The 13519-nt window shown below is 35.3% G+C and overlaps 1 protein-coding gene across 2 annotated transcripts in view; it reads left to right on the plus strand.

The window, feature by feature from the left end:
- ttyh2l (tweety homolog 2, like) overlaps positions 1 to 11490 on the plus strand; it is a 45360-nt gene extending 33870 nt beyond the window's left edge. Inside the window, exons 7-14 of one of the 2 annotated variants that reach the window (XM_067372314.1) lie at positions 43 to 112; positions 3858 to 3913; positions 4511 to 4603; positions 4696 to 4803; positions 7284 to 7426; positions 7500 to 7676; positions 7762 to 7840; positions 10498 to 11490. In XM_067372314.1, the coding sequence (XP_067228415.1) occupies positions 43 to 112; positions 3858 to 3913; positions 4511 to 4603; positions 4696 to 4803; positions 7284 to 7426; positions 7500 to 7676; positions 7762 to 7840; positions 10498 to 10578 (807 nt within the window). In that variant the 3' untranslated portion in view covers positions 10579 to 11490. The remainder of the gene's footprint in view (positions 1 to 42; positions 113 to 3857; positions 3914 to 4510; positions 4604 to 4695; positions 4804 to 7283; positions 7427 to 7499; positions 7677 to 7761; positions 7841 to 10497) is intronic. The other variant, XM_067372322.1, reaches the window with a different exon arrangement.
- Positions 11491 to 13519: the final 2029 nt, after the last annotated feature.

The following is a 13519-nucleotide window of genomic DNA, read 5'->3' on the forward strand; positions in this document are numbered from 1 at the left end:
AATATCAGAACTGTAATTGCGATTTTATTTGATCTGTCATAGGGCACCAGTGACTTTTGTGTTTCTCCTGACAAGTTCATTGTCAATCAAACCAAAGACTCTTTAAGTGCAGGTAAGTGATATTTCATCACTTCATATGTCCTTTTCATGAACCTGATCTTTTCAGCACAGATATTTTGAAGGCATATTCAACCACTTTTATGCCATTTTATTTATTGCAAACTCAGCAAAACAATAAATGTCCAATTTTCAGGATACTGTATTTCAAAGATAGATCTGTAAAATCCAAATAAGCTTTATAGATCTTTAATTGAAAAGAGTTTAAACAATGTTTTTCAAGTTTGTACAATGAACCATAGAAGATTATTGGGCATGCACCTGTGGAACAGTCCTTTAGGCGCTTACAGTTTGGCGGTAGACAATTAAGGTCATAATTACAATAACTTAGGACACAAAAGAGACCTTTCTGCTGACTCTGAAAAACACTTGGAGAAAGATCCCCAGGGTCCCTGATCACCTGTTTGAACATGCTGCTGCAGGAGGCATGAGGACTGCAAATGTGAACAGAGCAATGAACTGCAATGTCCATAATGAAAGACGCCTGAGACAGGAAGGACAGCTGATTGTCCTTGCAGCGCCAAACCATATGACCATGTAACCATATGAACACGAGAACTTGCAAGTGTCTTGGTGGAAGTGTGGAGTAACATCTCACAGCAAGAGCTGGCCAATCTGGTGCAGCCCATTCTAGTTCAGGGAGTCGTTATTCCATTTCTGTTCAGTAATTGTTTGTGAAATTTGTTCAGTTTATGTCTCAGTTGTTGAATCTTTTTATGTTCATACAAAAAATGTGAACGTTAAGACATTTGCTGGGGGGAAAAAAGCAGTTTTTTTTTTTTTCGCTGAGTCCAGGTTTCTTGCACCAAAAACATTCATTATTTAGTTTTACACAATCATTTTCCATACTTTCTGACACTTAGTAATTTACATCTACATGTAATTGCATGATTTGTGGCTTAATACTGAATAGTTCTTGATATGTACTTGGTAATAATGTATGTTAATGTTCTCAAATTATACAATTAGCCAGTTCAATTTCAGCTAATGGCACAGTAATCTGGGGCTGGATTCACAAGACATTCTTGGAAGAAAAAAGAAAATCTTTATAACCACCATTTTTACTTAAGAATGAAACTGAGAATATTTTGTATTCCCCAAAACAATTATTGAGAATTCTTATCTTTTTTTTTTTTTTAAGGTTGTTCTAAAGACAAAACTTAATAAGAATTTGAATTCCCAACTAAATGTTCTTAAAAATCTTTGTAAATAATCATAACAATTAGGATAAGCTTCCAACTTTCTTAAAACCCAAAGGTAAGATGTTTAATGAATTTATTTCAATATTAGGCATTATATCATAATACTAGCTACATACAGTGTTGAGTAAGTTACTCTAAAAAAGTAATTACTAGCTACTAGTTACAAACCCAATTCCAAAAAAGTTGAGACACTGTACAAATTGTGAATAAAAAAGGAATGCAATCATTTACAAATCTCATAAACTTATATTTTATTCACAATAGAATATAGATAACATATCAAATGCTGAAAGTGAGACATTTTGAAATGTCTTGCCAAATATTGGCTCATTTTGGATTTCATGAGATCTACACATTCCAAAAAAGTTGTGACAGGTGGCAATAAGAGGCCGGAAAAGTTAAATGTACATATAAAGAACAGCTGGAGGACCAATTTGCAACTTATTAGGTCAATTGGCAACATGATTGGGTATAAAAAGAGCCTCTCAGAGTGGCAGTGTCTCTCAGAAGTCAAGATGGGCAGAGGATCACCAATTCCCTCAATGCTGCTGCGGAAAATAGTGGAGCAATATCAGAAATGAGTTTCTCAGAGAAAAACTGCAAAGAGTTTGAAGTTATCATCATCTACAGTGCATAATATCATCCAAAGATTCAGAGAATCTGGAACAATCTCTGTGCGTAAGGGTCAAGGCCAGAAAACCATAGTGGATGCCCGTGATCTTCGGGCCCTTAGACGGCACTGCATCACATACAGGAATGCTACTGTAATGGAAATCACAACATGGGCTCAGGAATACTTCCAGAAAACATTGTCGGTGAACACAATCCACCGTACCATTCGTCGCTGCCGGCTAAAACTCTATAGGTCAAAGAAGAAGCCGTATCTAAACATGATCCAGAAGCGCAGGCGTTTTCTCTGGGCCAAGGCTCGTTTAAAATGGACTGTGGGAAAGTGGAAAACTGTTCTGTGGTCAGACGAATCAAAATTTGAAGTTCTTTTTGGAAAACTGGGACGCCATATCATCTGGACTAAAGAGGACAAGGACAACCCAAGTTGTTATCAGCGCTGAGTTCAGAAGCCTGCATCTCTGATGGTATGGGGTTGAATGAGTGCGTATGGCATGGGCAGCTTACACATCTGGAAAGGCACCATCAATGCTGAAAGGTATATCCAAGTTCTAGAACAACATATGCTCCCATCCAGACGTCGTCTCTTTCAGGGAAGACCTTGCATTTTCCAACATGACAATGCCAGACCACATACTGCATCAATCACAACATCATGGCTGTGTAGAAGAAGGATCCAGGTACTGAAATGGCCAGCCTGCAGTCCAGATCTTTCACCCATAGAAAACATTTGGTGCATCATAAAGAGGAAGATACGACAAAGAAGACCTAAGACAGTTGAGCAACTAGAAGCCTGTATTAGACAAGAATGGGACAACATTCATATTCCTAAACTTGAGCAACTTGTCTCCTCAGTCCCCAGACGTAAAAAGAAGAGGGGATGCCACACAGTGGTAAACATGGCCTTGTCCCAACTTTTTTGAGATGTGTTGATGACATGAAATTTAAAATCAACTTATTTTTCCCTTAAAATGATACATTTTCTCAGTTTAAACATTTGATATGTCATCTATGTTGTATTCTGAATAAAATATTGAAATTTGAAACTTCCACATCATTGCATTCTGTTTTTATTCACAATTTGTACAGTGTCCCAACTTTTTTGGAATAGGGTTTGTACATCTTCAACAGTGTAATTAGATTACTGTGCTAATTACTCTTTCTAAAATGTATTGCATTACTTTATAAATCCCTTATTTACCTTGACCAGTTGAATAATACAAGGATAGACATGAAACTGCTCTTTTAAATAAATAATATAACATTGCATAAATTATTCTGGAGCTGGCCAAAGTGTTTAAGGGGAGAAGGTTACATTAAAAACATGCATTTTGACATTATACATTAAATTACTGTCTATATAAAACACTATTGTTTTATATAGACTTCTTCTATAGTCCATACAGAGTTTATTACATCAGAAGTAACTAATAAAATGACAGAAAAAGTACTTTACATTTTCAAGGGAAAGTAATTAAATTACAGTAATTAATTACTTAGTAATGAATTACACCCAACACTGCCTACATTGAAGTAACACCATATTTGAGTCACGAGTCAGATAGTGACCTCATGTTTAACTTTATAATTAGAACATAATTTTCAGGCACATTTAGCACATATGAGAAAGCGCATTAAAGATTAATGAAGACAGAGTGCAAATGAATTCTACATATCACTTAATCTTTAGACAGGCTCTTAAAAATATTTAAAATACACAGTTCATTAAAAAAACGTGACACTGATTGCTGATTTATTGCACCAATTGTGACAAAAACTGAGGAGGAGTTAATCCGCAAGTATATTATTATGTATATTATTTTTAACTAACGTCTTACACTTAATACATTTCCTAAGAAGGCGTCTGTGAATCCGGCCCATGAATGTTCACTTTGTTTGTGTTTCCTGCAGATATAGTGCACTATTACCTGTACTGCAGCCAGAGTCTTCCTAATCCGTTCCAGCAGGTAAACGATTCCCCGGCACATCAATGTTCAATTTCTCCCTGAACTCCTGACACAAGCAATTAACGCAGCTTACAGATTCATTTGACCTCTAATTGAGGCGAATACCCATGTTAAATCCATTATAATGTTTCTGTAAAAAAAATCTGCATGGCTAATTAAATTATGAATAGGCGATATGAAAATAAACTTTGATCAAAGAGGGTCTCTTTTGTCTGTAGTTTTGGGATAATTAGATTTGTCTGGCTTTCTCACGTTGCCTGTGGGAATCCTGTGAAAGCTTTTCCACTGATTTAGACATTATTCTGTGCTGGTTAAGCTGCTGTTTTGGATGATCATCTATTACAGTAAACGTTCTGGGGGGAAGTCATGAAGCAGATATAAGAGAGATGTAACCATTAACCACATTTAAACCCTTAATAACTGTTAATCCAGATGTAAATACATATCCTCAGCAGGGATTTGTGGCCTTTTACTTGTCGTTGCATTAACAGAAGCCATAGCCTATGGAATAACCTCTGTGTAGAAATCCTTTAGGTCAGTGGTTCGACTGATTTAGCTCACATGTTTGTCTGTTTTGCTGTTGTTTCTATACTGCAGTCTCTGACCATCTTCCAGAGGTCTCTGACCACCATGCAGATACAGGTGCAAGGTTTGCTGCAGTTCTCTCTCGCCGTGTTTCCCACTGCAGAGGTGAGAGTGCTGTCAAATATAGATGAAATAAAGAATTCTGCGTCACATTCTTTCTGTACCTTCTTTTTATCTAAATATGATTCATTTCCCAGTATGAATCATTTCAGAAAGATCTTCTTGGAATTCAGCGTCTCTTGAACTCCTCAGAGTTCAATTTGCACCAGCTCACCGCCTTGCTGGACTGCCGTAGTCTTCATAAAGTGAGTCATCCTTGTGTTTAAAAGAATATTTTAACAATTTGTTTGTCTGGAATAGCCAGACTTTTACCTATCACCAGTTTTCACATTATTTTATCCAAAAAACCCACAATGACAAATAAGAATGTCCATGATAAAACATATGTTAGGTTCTTAGAAATGTATTCATGTTGGTTTTATGTTTAAAAAAAAAAAAAAAAAAAACCTTTCATGGTACTTCCAACAATAATTTGTTGAATTTCAGTTGAATTTTTCTGTAGAGAATTTCAGTTAAATATCATGTCTTAAATGTTATGCATGTAAGTTGAAAACATTATAAAATATATTTTATTTTGTTTTTACAAATATCATTAATTATTCATTCATACATCATGTTTTTGGGGAGTTGCACCACATGACACTTTATAACCTGAACAAACCTTGCCTTTAAATTAAAAGATAAAATTATCCGACATTTTAAGAAATTTATGATGACCTTGACATAAGGTTCTACGCAAGAGGATTGGGGCCAAGCAATAATAAAAAAATAAAACCATCTCGAGATTAAAGTCGTTAAATTTCAAGAAAAAAGTCGAAATAAAATGTTGAGAATAAACTCGTTAAATTACGAGAAAAAAGTTAAATTACGAGTTACGAATTTGTTCTCATAATTTAATGACTTTTTTCTCATAATTTAATGAGTTTATTCTCAACATTTTATTTTGACTTTTTTCTCGAAATTTAACGAGTTTTTTCTCGAAATTTAACAACTTTAATCTCGAGATGGTTTTATTTTTTTATAATTGCTTGGCCCTAATCCTCTTCCGTAAGGTTCTCTGTTTTTTTTGTTGTTGTTGTTTGTTTGTCAAACAACTTAAGGCAAGACCATAGACTGTAAAAAATATGGATGTAGTGTCAGTGATGTCACCGTAGATTTCTGAAGAGTATTTTTGAAGCCAAAAATGGTCTATTGCCATCTTGGCAGCGCATCACTCCCGGATACCTTAAAATGGGCAAAGAGGCGGGAAAGGCAGGAGGTGTTCGGTGTCCAAATGACAACACGCAAAATCAAAACGTGACTTTATATCTCTGTAATGAAATGGTGATCGCGAGATGAATCCAATCCGTCGCACTTGGGTAAAACATACATGAGCGTCCATTGAAAAACAAACAATATCACTTTTTTTTAACAAAAGCATTAAATCCATGAAATATTGATACACTGTCCATTGTTTGCATCACATTTCTTCTGAATGATCTGCTCTCTATCATCGTTCTTCAAGAAATTATGCAACCTGAGCAGCGTTTATGTTGTAAAACTGTATGTGATCGTATACGGACTCTCACAAACAAATGAGCCTGCGCCCAAAGTATAATTTTTCTAAATAGTGCAGCAGTTTTAGTTGTAATATCCAATATCAATATTTGTGGTGTCTTGAGAGGCATATTCTCCAGCCATTGTGTCATTGTAGTAAATCTGACAAACAAATCTTTTAGCCAATGCCAAGACAATCCAACAATGTGTTTACTGTTTATCTTCCGCATGTGTGCACATGTACACAGATGTACATCTGTCCTGACCATTAACCGCACGGCAAGCCATATTATTCATATTATTTGATAATTGTATGAAATAATCCCAAAAATGCACAAACACGGCTGAGATGCCAAATTCAGCGGTTGCCGTTAGCTGAGGTAACATGATGGCTCACAGACAGCAGTGACAAACCTGTCACTCAAGTAGCCACGCCCTTAATTATGCAGAACTTTAAGGCTTAATATAATTTAAACGGATGAGTTATAAAAAAAATCACCCCCCCTCAGAGTTGTCATGAAGGGCAAAATTAGCTTTATAGATCATGACCACAATTTGATCCAGGCTGTAAACATTTTTTTTCTGCTATAAAGTTGAGCATTTTGACATGGGACTCAATGAGATTCTGCTCTCTTTTGTGAGCCTGTCCCTAGCGGCCAGTCGATGAATTGCAGTTTGCAGTCTGCAATTTGCAGAATTGCAGGCAAAAGAGACTAGTGCAAAGAAAAACATCCAAAATACACTATTAAGTGTTTTTTTTTTTGTTTGTTTGTTTTTTTTAGACTCTATCCACATGTTCTTTTTATATATGTTTTATAAAAAATTGGTCCCCCAATGTTACAGCCTTGATTACAATACATATCTTTTAAAGGCTGTTTAAAAAACAAATAAATAAATAAATCTGCACTTTAGTATCACTTACATACACCAAAATTGTTTTACTCCTTTCTACAGTATATTCTGAAGGTGTTTTACAAAGGGGGTTGTTCATATATCATATATTGTTCATAGTTTATCTCTAAAAACATTGTTGAAGTTTATTTTTTTCTTCCTGGTGACAGTATTTATTTATGGATATCCAAAATTTATCAACAAAATGAAACCTAGCTTTATTTTTAACACAGTCAACTATAAGATAACTTTTTCTACCCTATTCACCTGTTGATCTAACAGCGTTCTGGTTGTGCAGGACTATCTGGAGGCTCTGCTGGGTGTTTGCTATGACGGTGTGGAGGGGCTCCTGTATCTGTGCCTGTTCTCTCTGTTGGCAGGCTGTGCCTTCTGTGCCCTGCTGTGCTCCGTCCCACGGGCCTGGACCCTCATCGCCATCAGGTACCATCCCTTTTGTGTCATTGCGGTGCATGGCGTCGATCAATGTAGCTGACTTGTGGCTGGTTGTCCTCAGGGACAGGGATTATGATGATATCGATGAGGAGGACCCCTTTAACCCATCGAGACGCATCACTGCGTATAACCCCAGCCGAGCTCAAGTTCACAGTTTCTGCAGCTACAGCAGCAGCATGGGCAGCCAGACGAGCCTTCACCCTCCGCTGCAGGCCGCATCTAGCACTCCAGAGTACATGTGAGTGAGTGTGAGAGAGAGAGAGAGAAAGAGAGCTGTTGTTTTCTCTCATGCTGACCCACTTATCTTTCCTCTTCTCCTGCAGGAACCAGTCCATGCTGTTTGAAAGAAATCCTCGCTATGAAAACGTCCCTTTGATTGGGAGCGGTTCACCACCGCCATCGGTATTTTGATTTTTAATCTTCCATTTACTGACAAACTTTTACTCAATGGATTTTACTTACTACTCATCTTAAAAGGATTTTTCTTGCAGAAAATAAAATTATCATATACCATTAACCATCATGCCATTCTACAATAGAGCTCTGCAGATGCAACAATATATCAATATGTTAATATTAGAATAGAAGTTCAAATTTTCATTTTAGTCAGTTATTCCTTTTATTGCTTATTATTACTTACTGTATGCTCCTGTTTACTTCGGGTCAGTATATGATATATATATATATATATATGTATATATATCAGCATATTAGAATGATTTCTGAAGGATCATGTGACACTGAAGACTGGAGTAATGGCGTCTTGATGAGCATAAGATACTTTTTTCAGAAACATTAAAAAAAAAATCTTGCCGTCCCCAAACCTTTGAACGGTAGGGTATATTTAAAATAATTCTTAATTACAGCAAATGTTTTGGTCTGAATGAAATCGTAATGGATCTGGTCCTCATGTAGCCTGTTTTGAAGGTTGCTTTGTGTGATTGTGGTGCTCAAGATCATGATCAGCTGAAAGCAGATATGGAGCATTACTGCCCCCTAATGTTTCCTTTTTTTAGTGGCATATCCATGCAGATAAGGGAATAAGGAGAAAATACTATTAGTTGTTAATACTAAATAATTAATGAAAATGAATTAAAAACAATCCTGCTTTGATTTAAATTGAAGCCAGAATTTCCACCCGGCTCGTGCAGATTATGAGGTCTAAGATGAATTGTAAGTGAAAGGGTGTAATTGAGAGAATCATTTTCTGAGTCGTGTTGGTTGATGCATTGCAGAAGGCGTAAAACTCATCACGGGGCAGTCTTCTGTCTAATGATCCGATTCCCAACTTCATTTTTAACTGTCAAGATGCTGTATTCACACAAAGATATTTTACAGCTAATTGAGTTCTTTTCCTGTCTTTTATCACATTTGAAGTTGTATCCCCAGACATTTAGAAACAGTAAGTGAGCCCCCTGCCCCCTACTATGCTTCTGCCTTCCTTCAACATGCCTTTGTCCTTTTTGTCCTCATTTCCTTCATCTAAGGATTATCCCAGTTTGTAAACATTCTGTACCTCCATTTGAAACTTAAGAGCACTGAGCAGTTTGTGCTGCTGTTGTGTTTTGCCATTTTTGCCCTGTATGTTTCCCACTAAGCTCTTTTCCTGCACTAGTATTGCACATCACCTGAAGGCCTGTTCACACATACAGGGATTTTATTTCTGGAGGGTTCAAACAAATAAATGATAATTGTAGCATGTGCCCTTAACTTGTAAATACAGTCTCTACAACATGACTTAAACGCACCATCATCTACAGTATCTGGCGGGAAACGGATCAGTCAAAGGCTGTGTCCGAAATCACCAACTATACCATTAAATATAGGGCACAGCAGCCATTTGTACTGGTGCCTGAAACCATAGTGGACATTGAGTGCACTCATTTGATCTCATAATGCACCTTAATAGCGACGGTTAGAGAACACCCACTGTGAGAGTCGTGCGTCGAATGAATTCCCGCAACCCCTTCAGCCATGACTTATTCACGATACAGCCCTAGCCTTGAGGATCTTATTGCTTTTATAAAACGGTTACCACACAATACAAATATTAAAGTAAAAAATATGTATCAATGCAACTTTCATGAAGTAAACTCTAACTAAAAGCCTTCCTTCCACCGGAAAAAAATAGTCCCTGATCATGAACTGCAACAGAAGTTACATTATTACGCCATTAGATGGCAGCAAAGACTGTCTTTATGAATGTGTCAGTCAGTAGCGAAGACTTTTACATTAAAAAAAAAAAGGCTGAATTGTTGTGAACACAGAACAAGATGCAACTAACAAATGCTTTTACTTACACTGTCAGTCACGGGAAAACCCCTTAACTGTTAAAAGGACGAGATATTGCAGCAGACATTTAAACAGATTTTTTTACTTATGAACATAGGACTGACCTGAAGGAAAATGCGAAATCTGAATGCAGGTAATAAACGCACTCAATCAATCTCTTTCTCACAATTCTACATAATACATGAAGCTTCAATGAACAATATCAACTGAGAACAAACTGTTTACGTTGCTAAGGGTGTTGTGTAGTGATACACAGAACCGTTGAGTGAAGCGGTCAAAGTAGTGTTTTATCGTGAATAAAACATAGCTATTGACCAATCAGAATCAAGGACAGGAACTAACTGTTTTATAATAATTATTAAACAACAGCAAGTACAAACTATGCAAAAGCGGCAGTCCTTCCGGCACACTCAGTGTCCGAATTCACTCACTCGTTTTCATTTACTCCGTCAAGAGGATTATATTAGTAGAGTAAGGTAGGGAATAGCAAATAAGAGGGGGGCGATTTCGACTTCACTTCTATTGGTCGTCACTGAATCACTGCTCATAAAGACACTGGACACTGGCCCACACCCCACATCACAAAAGATTGCTTTAGCTAATTTTGCCTCAAAGCATCAGCATTTTTTTCTCACTGCAGATCACTGTATTCATGTGTGAACAAGCCTTGAAGGTCTTTTGCCTGTGGTTTTCACACATGCCATTATCCAGTGTGGAAATACCATTGACATCTGTGTTTCTCTCCCTGTTTCTTTATTCAACTGCAGTATTCACCCAGCATGAGGACCACCTACCTGTCTATGACTGATGCCCAAATCAGACATTTTGGGACAGACTTTCAGGTGTAGGTTTTCTGGGTCCTCATCCCAAAGGAGTCTGGCGGCGTGAGATGAAGATTAAAATCACTCATCGTCTTTGAATCATCTCAAAGGACACACGTGGATGGTAAAGCACAAATATTTAATGCGAATTAAAGGGAGTTCTCAAAGACTGCATGCCATCTAGAGCAGTAAAATACACTTTTCATCTAGAAAGGCAAAGGATACCTCAGAGGTTTATGGGTGAGCTCTGATCACGTGTAAATATTCGCTTATTCTCCTCAGGGGCTCGTCAGATCATTGATAAATAGTTTTTTTTTTTTTTTGTGATAGAAATGGACTGGATCAGAAAAAGATCCTTGAATAATAATACTTCAGCTTCGGTTATGCAAATGCTAATTAATAGCTAAAGAAAATGAAAAAGATAATTTTAGCACACAAAGGCCTTGAGCTCCATAATGAGCCTTAAATTAATATTTCTCTGACTTTTGTACAGGTTAAGGATGTAGCCTGAGAAAAATGGCCAATTGGATGGCCTTCTGCGATCTGACAGACTAAATGGTCTCCTATAATGAATATATTTCGCATGAGGAACAAAATGTTTTGTTTGGTGCCTCTCTTTAAATATATGGAATTCTGTGCTGTGATGTGATTTCGCCTCATAAATGTAGCAGTCAAATAGGTCTGCTATTCATTCCAGACAAAATACATGAGGCTCACAGCACAGAACAAAGATGAATATGAATCATTTTCTGCAACAGTAGATATGGGGATGAACAATTTGGATATGGAAATCACTGACAGACTAGTTGTTTGTTTGGTTCAAGCTTCTTAAAGTATCTTTGTCCGTATGCTTGTGTACTCAGACTAGATCAAAGCTGGCGAAGCCTATTTTTCTAGGTTAAGCATTTTTTTGTGTTTCTACTGATGTACTATATAGATATGGCCAATCTAAAGAAATGTCTTTATTAAGGTTTTTTTTTTTTTTTAGGCTCACTGTACAGTTGTCTAGACAGACAGCTGTTTATGATCCTAATGAATAAAAAATAAATAAATAAATAAATAAATAAATAAATAAAATTAGATTAGCTGATAAATGTTGAATTCTACCATACTATATTGTCTTTTTTTGTCCAAATTTCAAAAGTGCTGTTTTTTTATTGTTCATGTAATGCGTTTTTGTGACATTTAATTCAATAAATATTTTTTTTTTATTAAGTTATGATTTATTGTTCTTAATCCATGCTGTAACATAAATTTGTAACAGTTCACACTGTGTGAAAATATGGTTGGTGTATATATATATATATATATATATATATATATATATATATATATATATATATATATATATATATATATATATATATATATAAATATATATATATATAAAAATATATATATATATATATATATATATATATATATATATATATATATATATATATATATATATATATATATATATATATATATATATATATATATATATATATATATATATATATATATATATATATAAAAATATATATATATATATATATATATATATATATATATATATATATAATTGTATATATATATATATATATATATATATATATATATATAAAAATATATATATATATATAAATATATATATATATATATATATATATATATATATATATATATATATATATATATATATATATATATATATATATATATATATATATATATATATATATATATATATATATATATATATATATATATATATATATATATATATATATATATATATATATATATATATATATATATATATATATATATATATATATATATATATATAAAAATATATATATATATATATATATATATATATATATATATATATATATATATATATATATATATATATATATATATATATATATATATATATATATATATATATATATTAGTGTGTATGTATGTATGTATGTATCTACAGTATATGTACAGTGGGTACGGAAAGTATTCTGACCCCCTTAGATTTTTCACTCTTTGTTATATTGCAGCCATTTGCTAAAATCATTTAAGCTAATTTTTTTCCTCATTAATGTACACATAGCACCCCATATTGACAGAAAAAACACAGAATTGTTGACTTTTTTGCAGATTTATTAAAAAAGAAAAACTGAAATGTCACATGATCCTAAGTATTCAGACCCTTTGCTGTGACACTCATACAGTTTATTTAACTCGGGTGCTGTACATTTCTTCTGATCATCCTTGAGATTGTTCTACACCTTCATTTGAGTCCAGCTGTGTTTGATTATACTGATTCAGACTTGATTAGGAAAGCCACACACCTGTCTATATAAGACCTTACAGCTCACAGTGCATGTCAGAGCAAATGAGAGTCATGAGGTCAAAGGAACTGCCTGGAGAGCTCAGAGACAGAATTGTGGCAAGGCACAGATCTGGCCAAGGTTACAAAAAAATTTCTGCTGCACTTAAGGTTCCTAAGAGCACAGTGGCCTCCATAATCCTTAAATGGAAGACGTTTGGGACGACCAGAACCCTTCCTAGAGCTGGCCGTCCGGCCAAACTGAGCTATCGGGGGAGAAGAGCCTTGGTGAGAGAGGTAAGGAAGAACCCAAAGATCACATGGCTGAGCTCCAGAGATGCAGTCGGGAGATGGGAGAAAGTTGTAGAAAGTCAACCATCACTGCAGCCCTCCACCAGTCGGGGCTTTATGGCAGAGTGGCCCGACGGAAGCCTCTCCTCAGTGCAAGACACATGAAAGTCTGCATGGAGTTTGCCAAGATGGTGAGAAATAAGATTCTCTGGTCTGATGAGACCAAGATAGAACTTTTTGGCCTTAATTCTAAGCGGTATGTGTGGAGAAAACCAGGCACTGCTCATCACCTGTCCAATACAGTCCCAACAGTGAAGCATGGTGGTGGCAGCATCATGCTGTGGGGGTGTTTTTCAGCTGCAG

The sequence above is a fragment of the Chanodichthys erythropterus genome, chromosome 3, assembly GCF_024489055.1.
Source record: "Chanodichthys erythropterus isolate Z2021 chromosome 3, ASM2448905v1, whole genome shotgun sequence".
NCBI classification, from domain to species: domain Eukaryota; kingdom Metazoa; phylum Chordata; class Actinopteri; order Cypriniformes; family Xenocyprididae; genus Chanodichthys; species Chanodichthys erythropterus.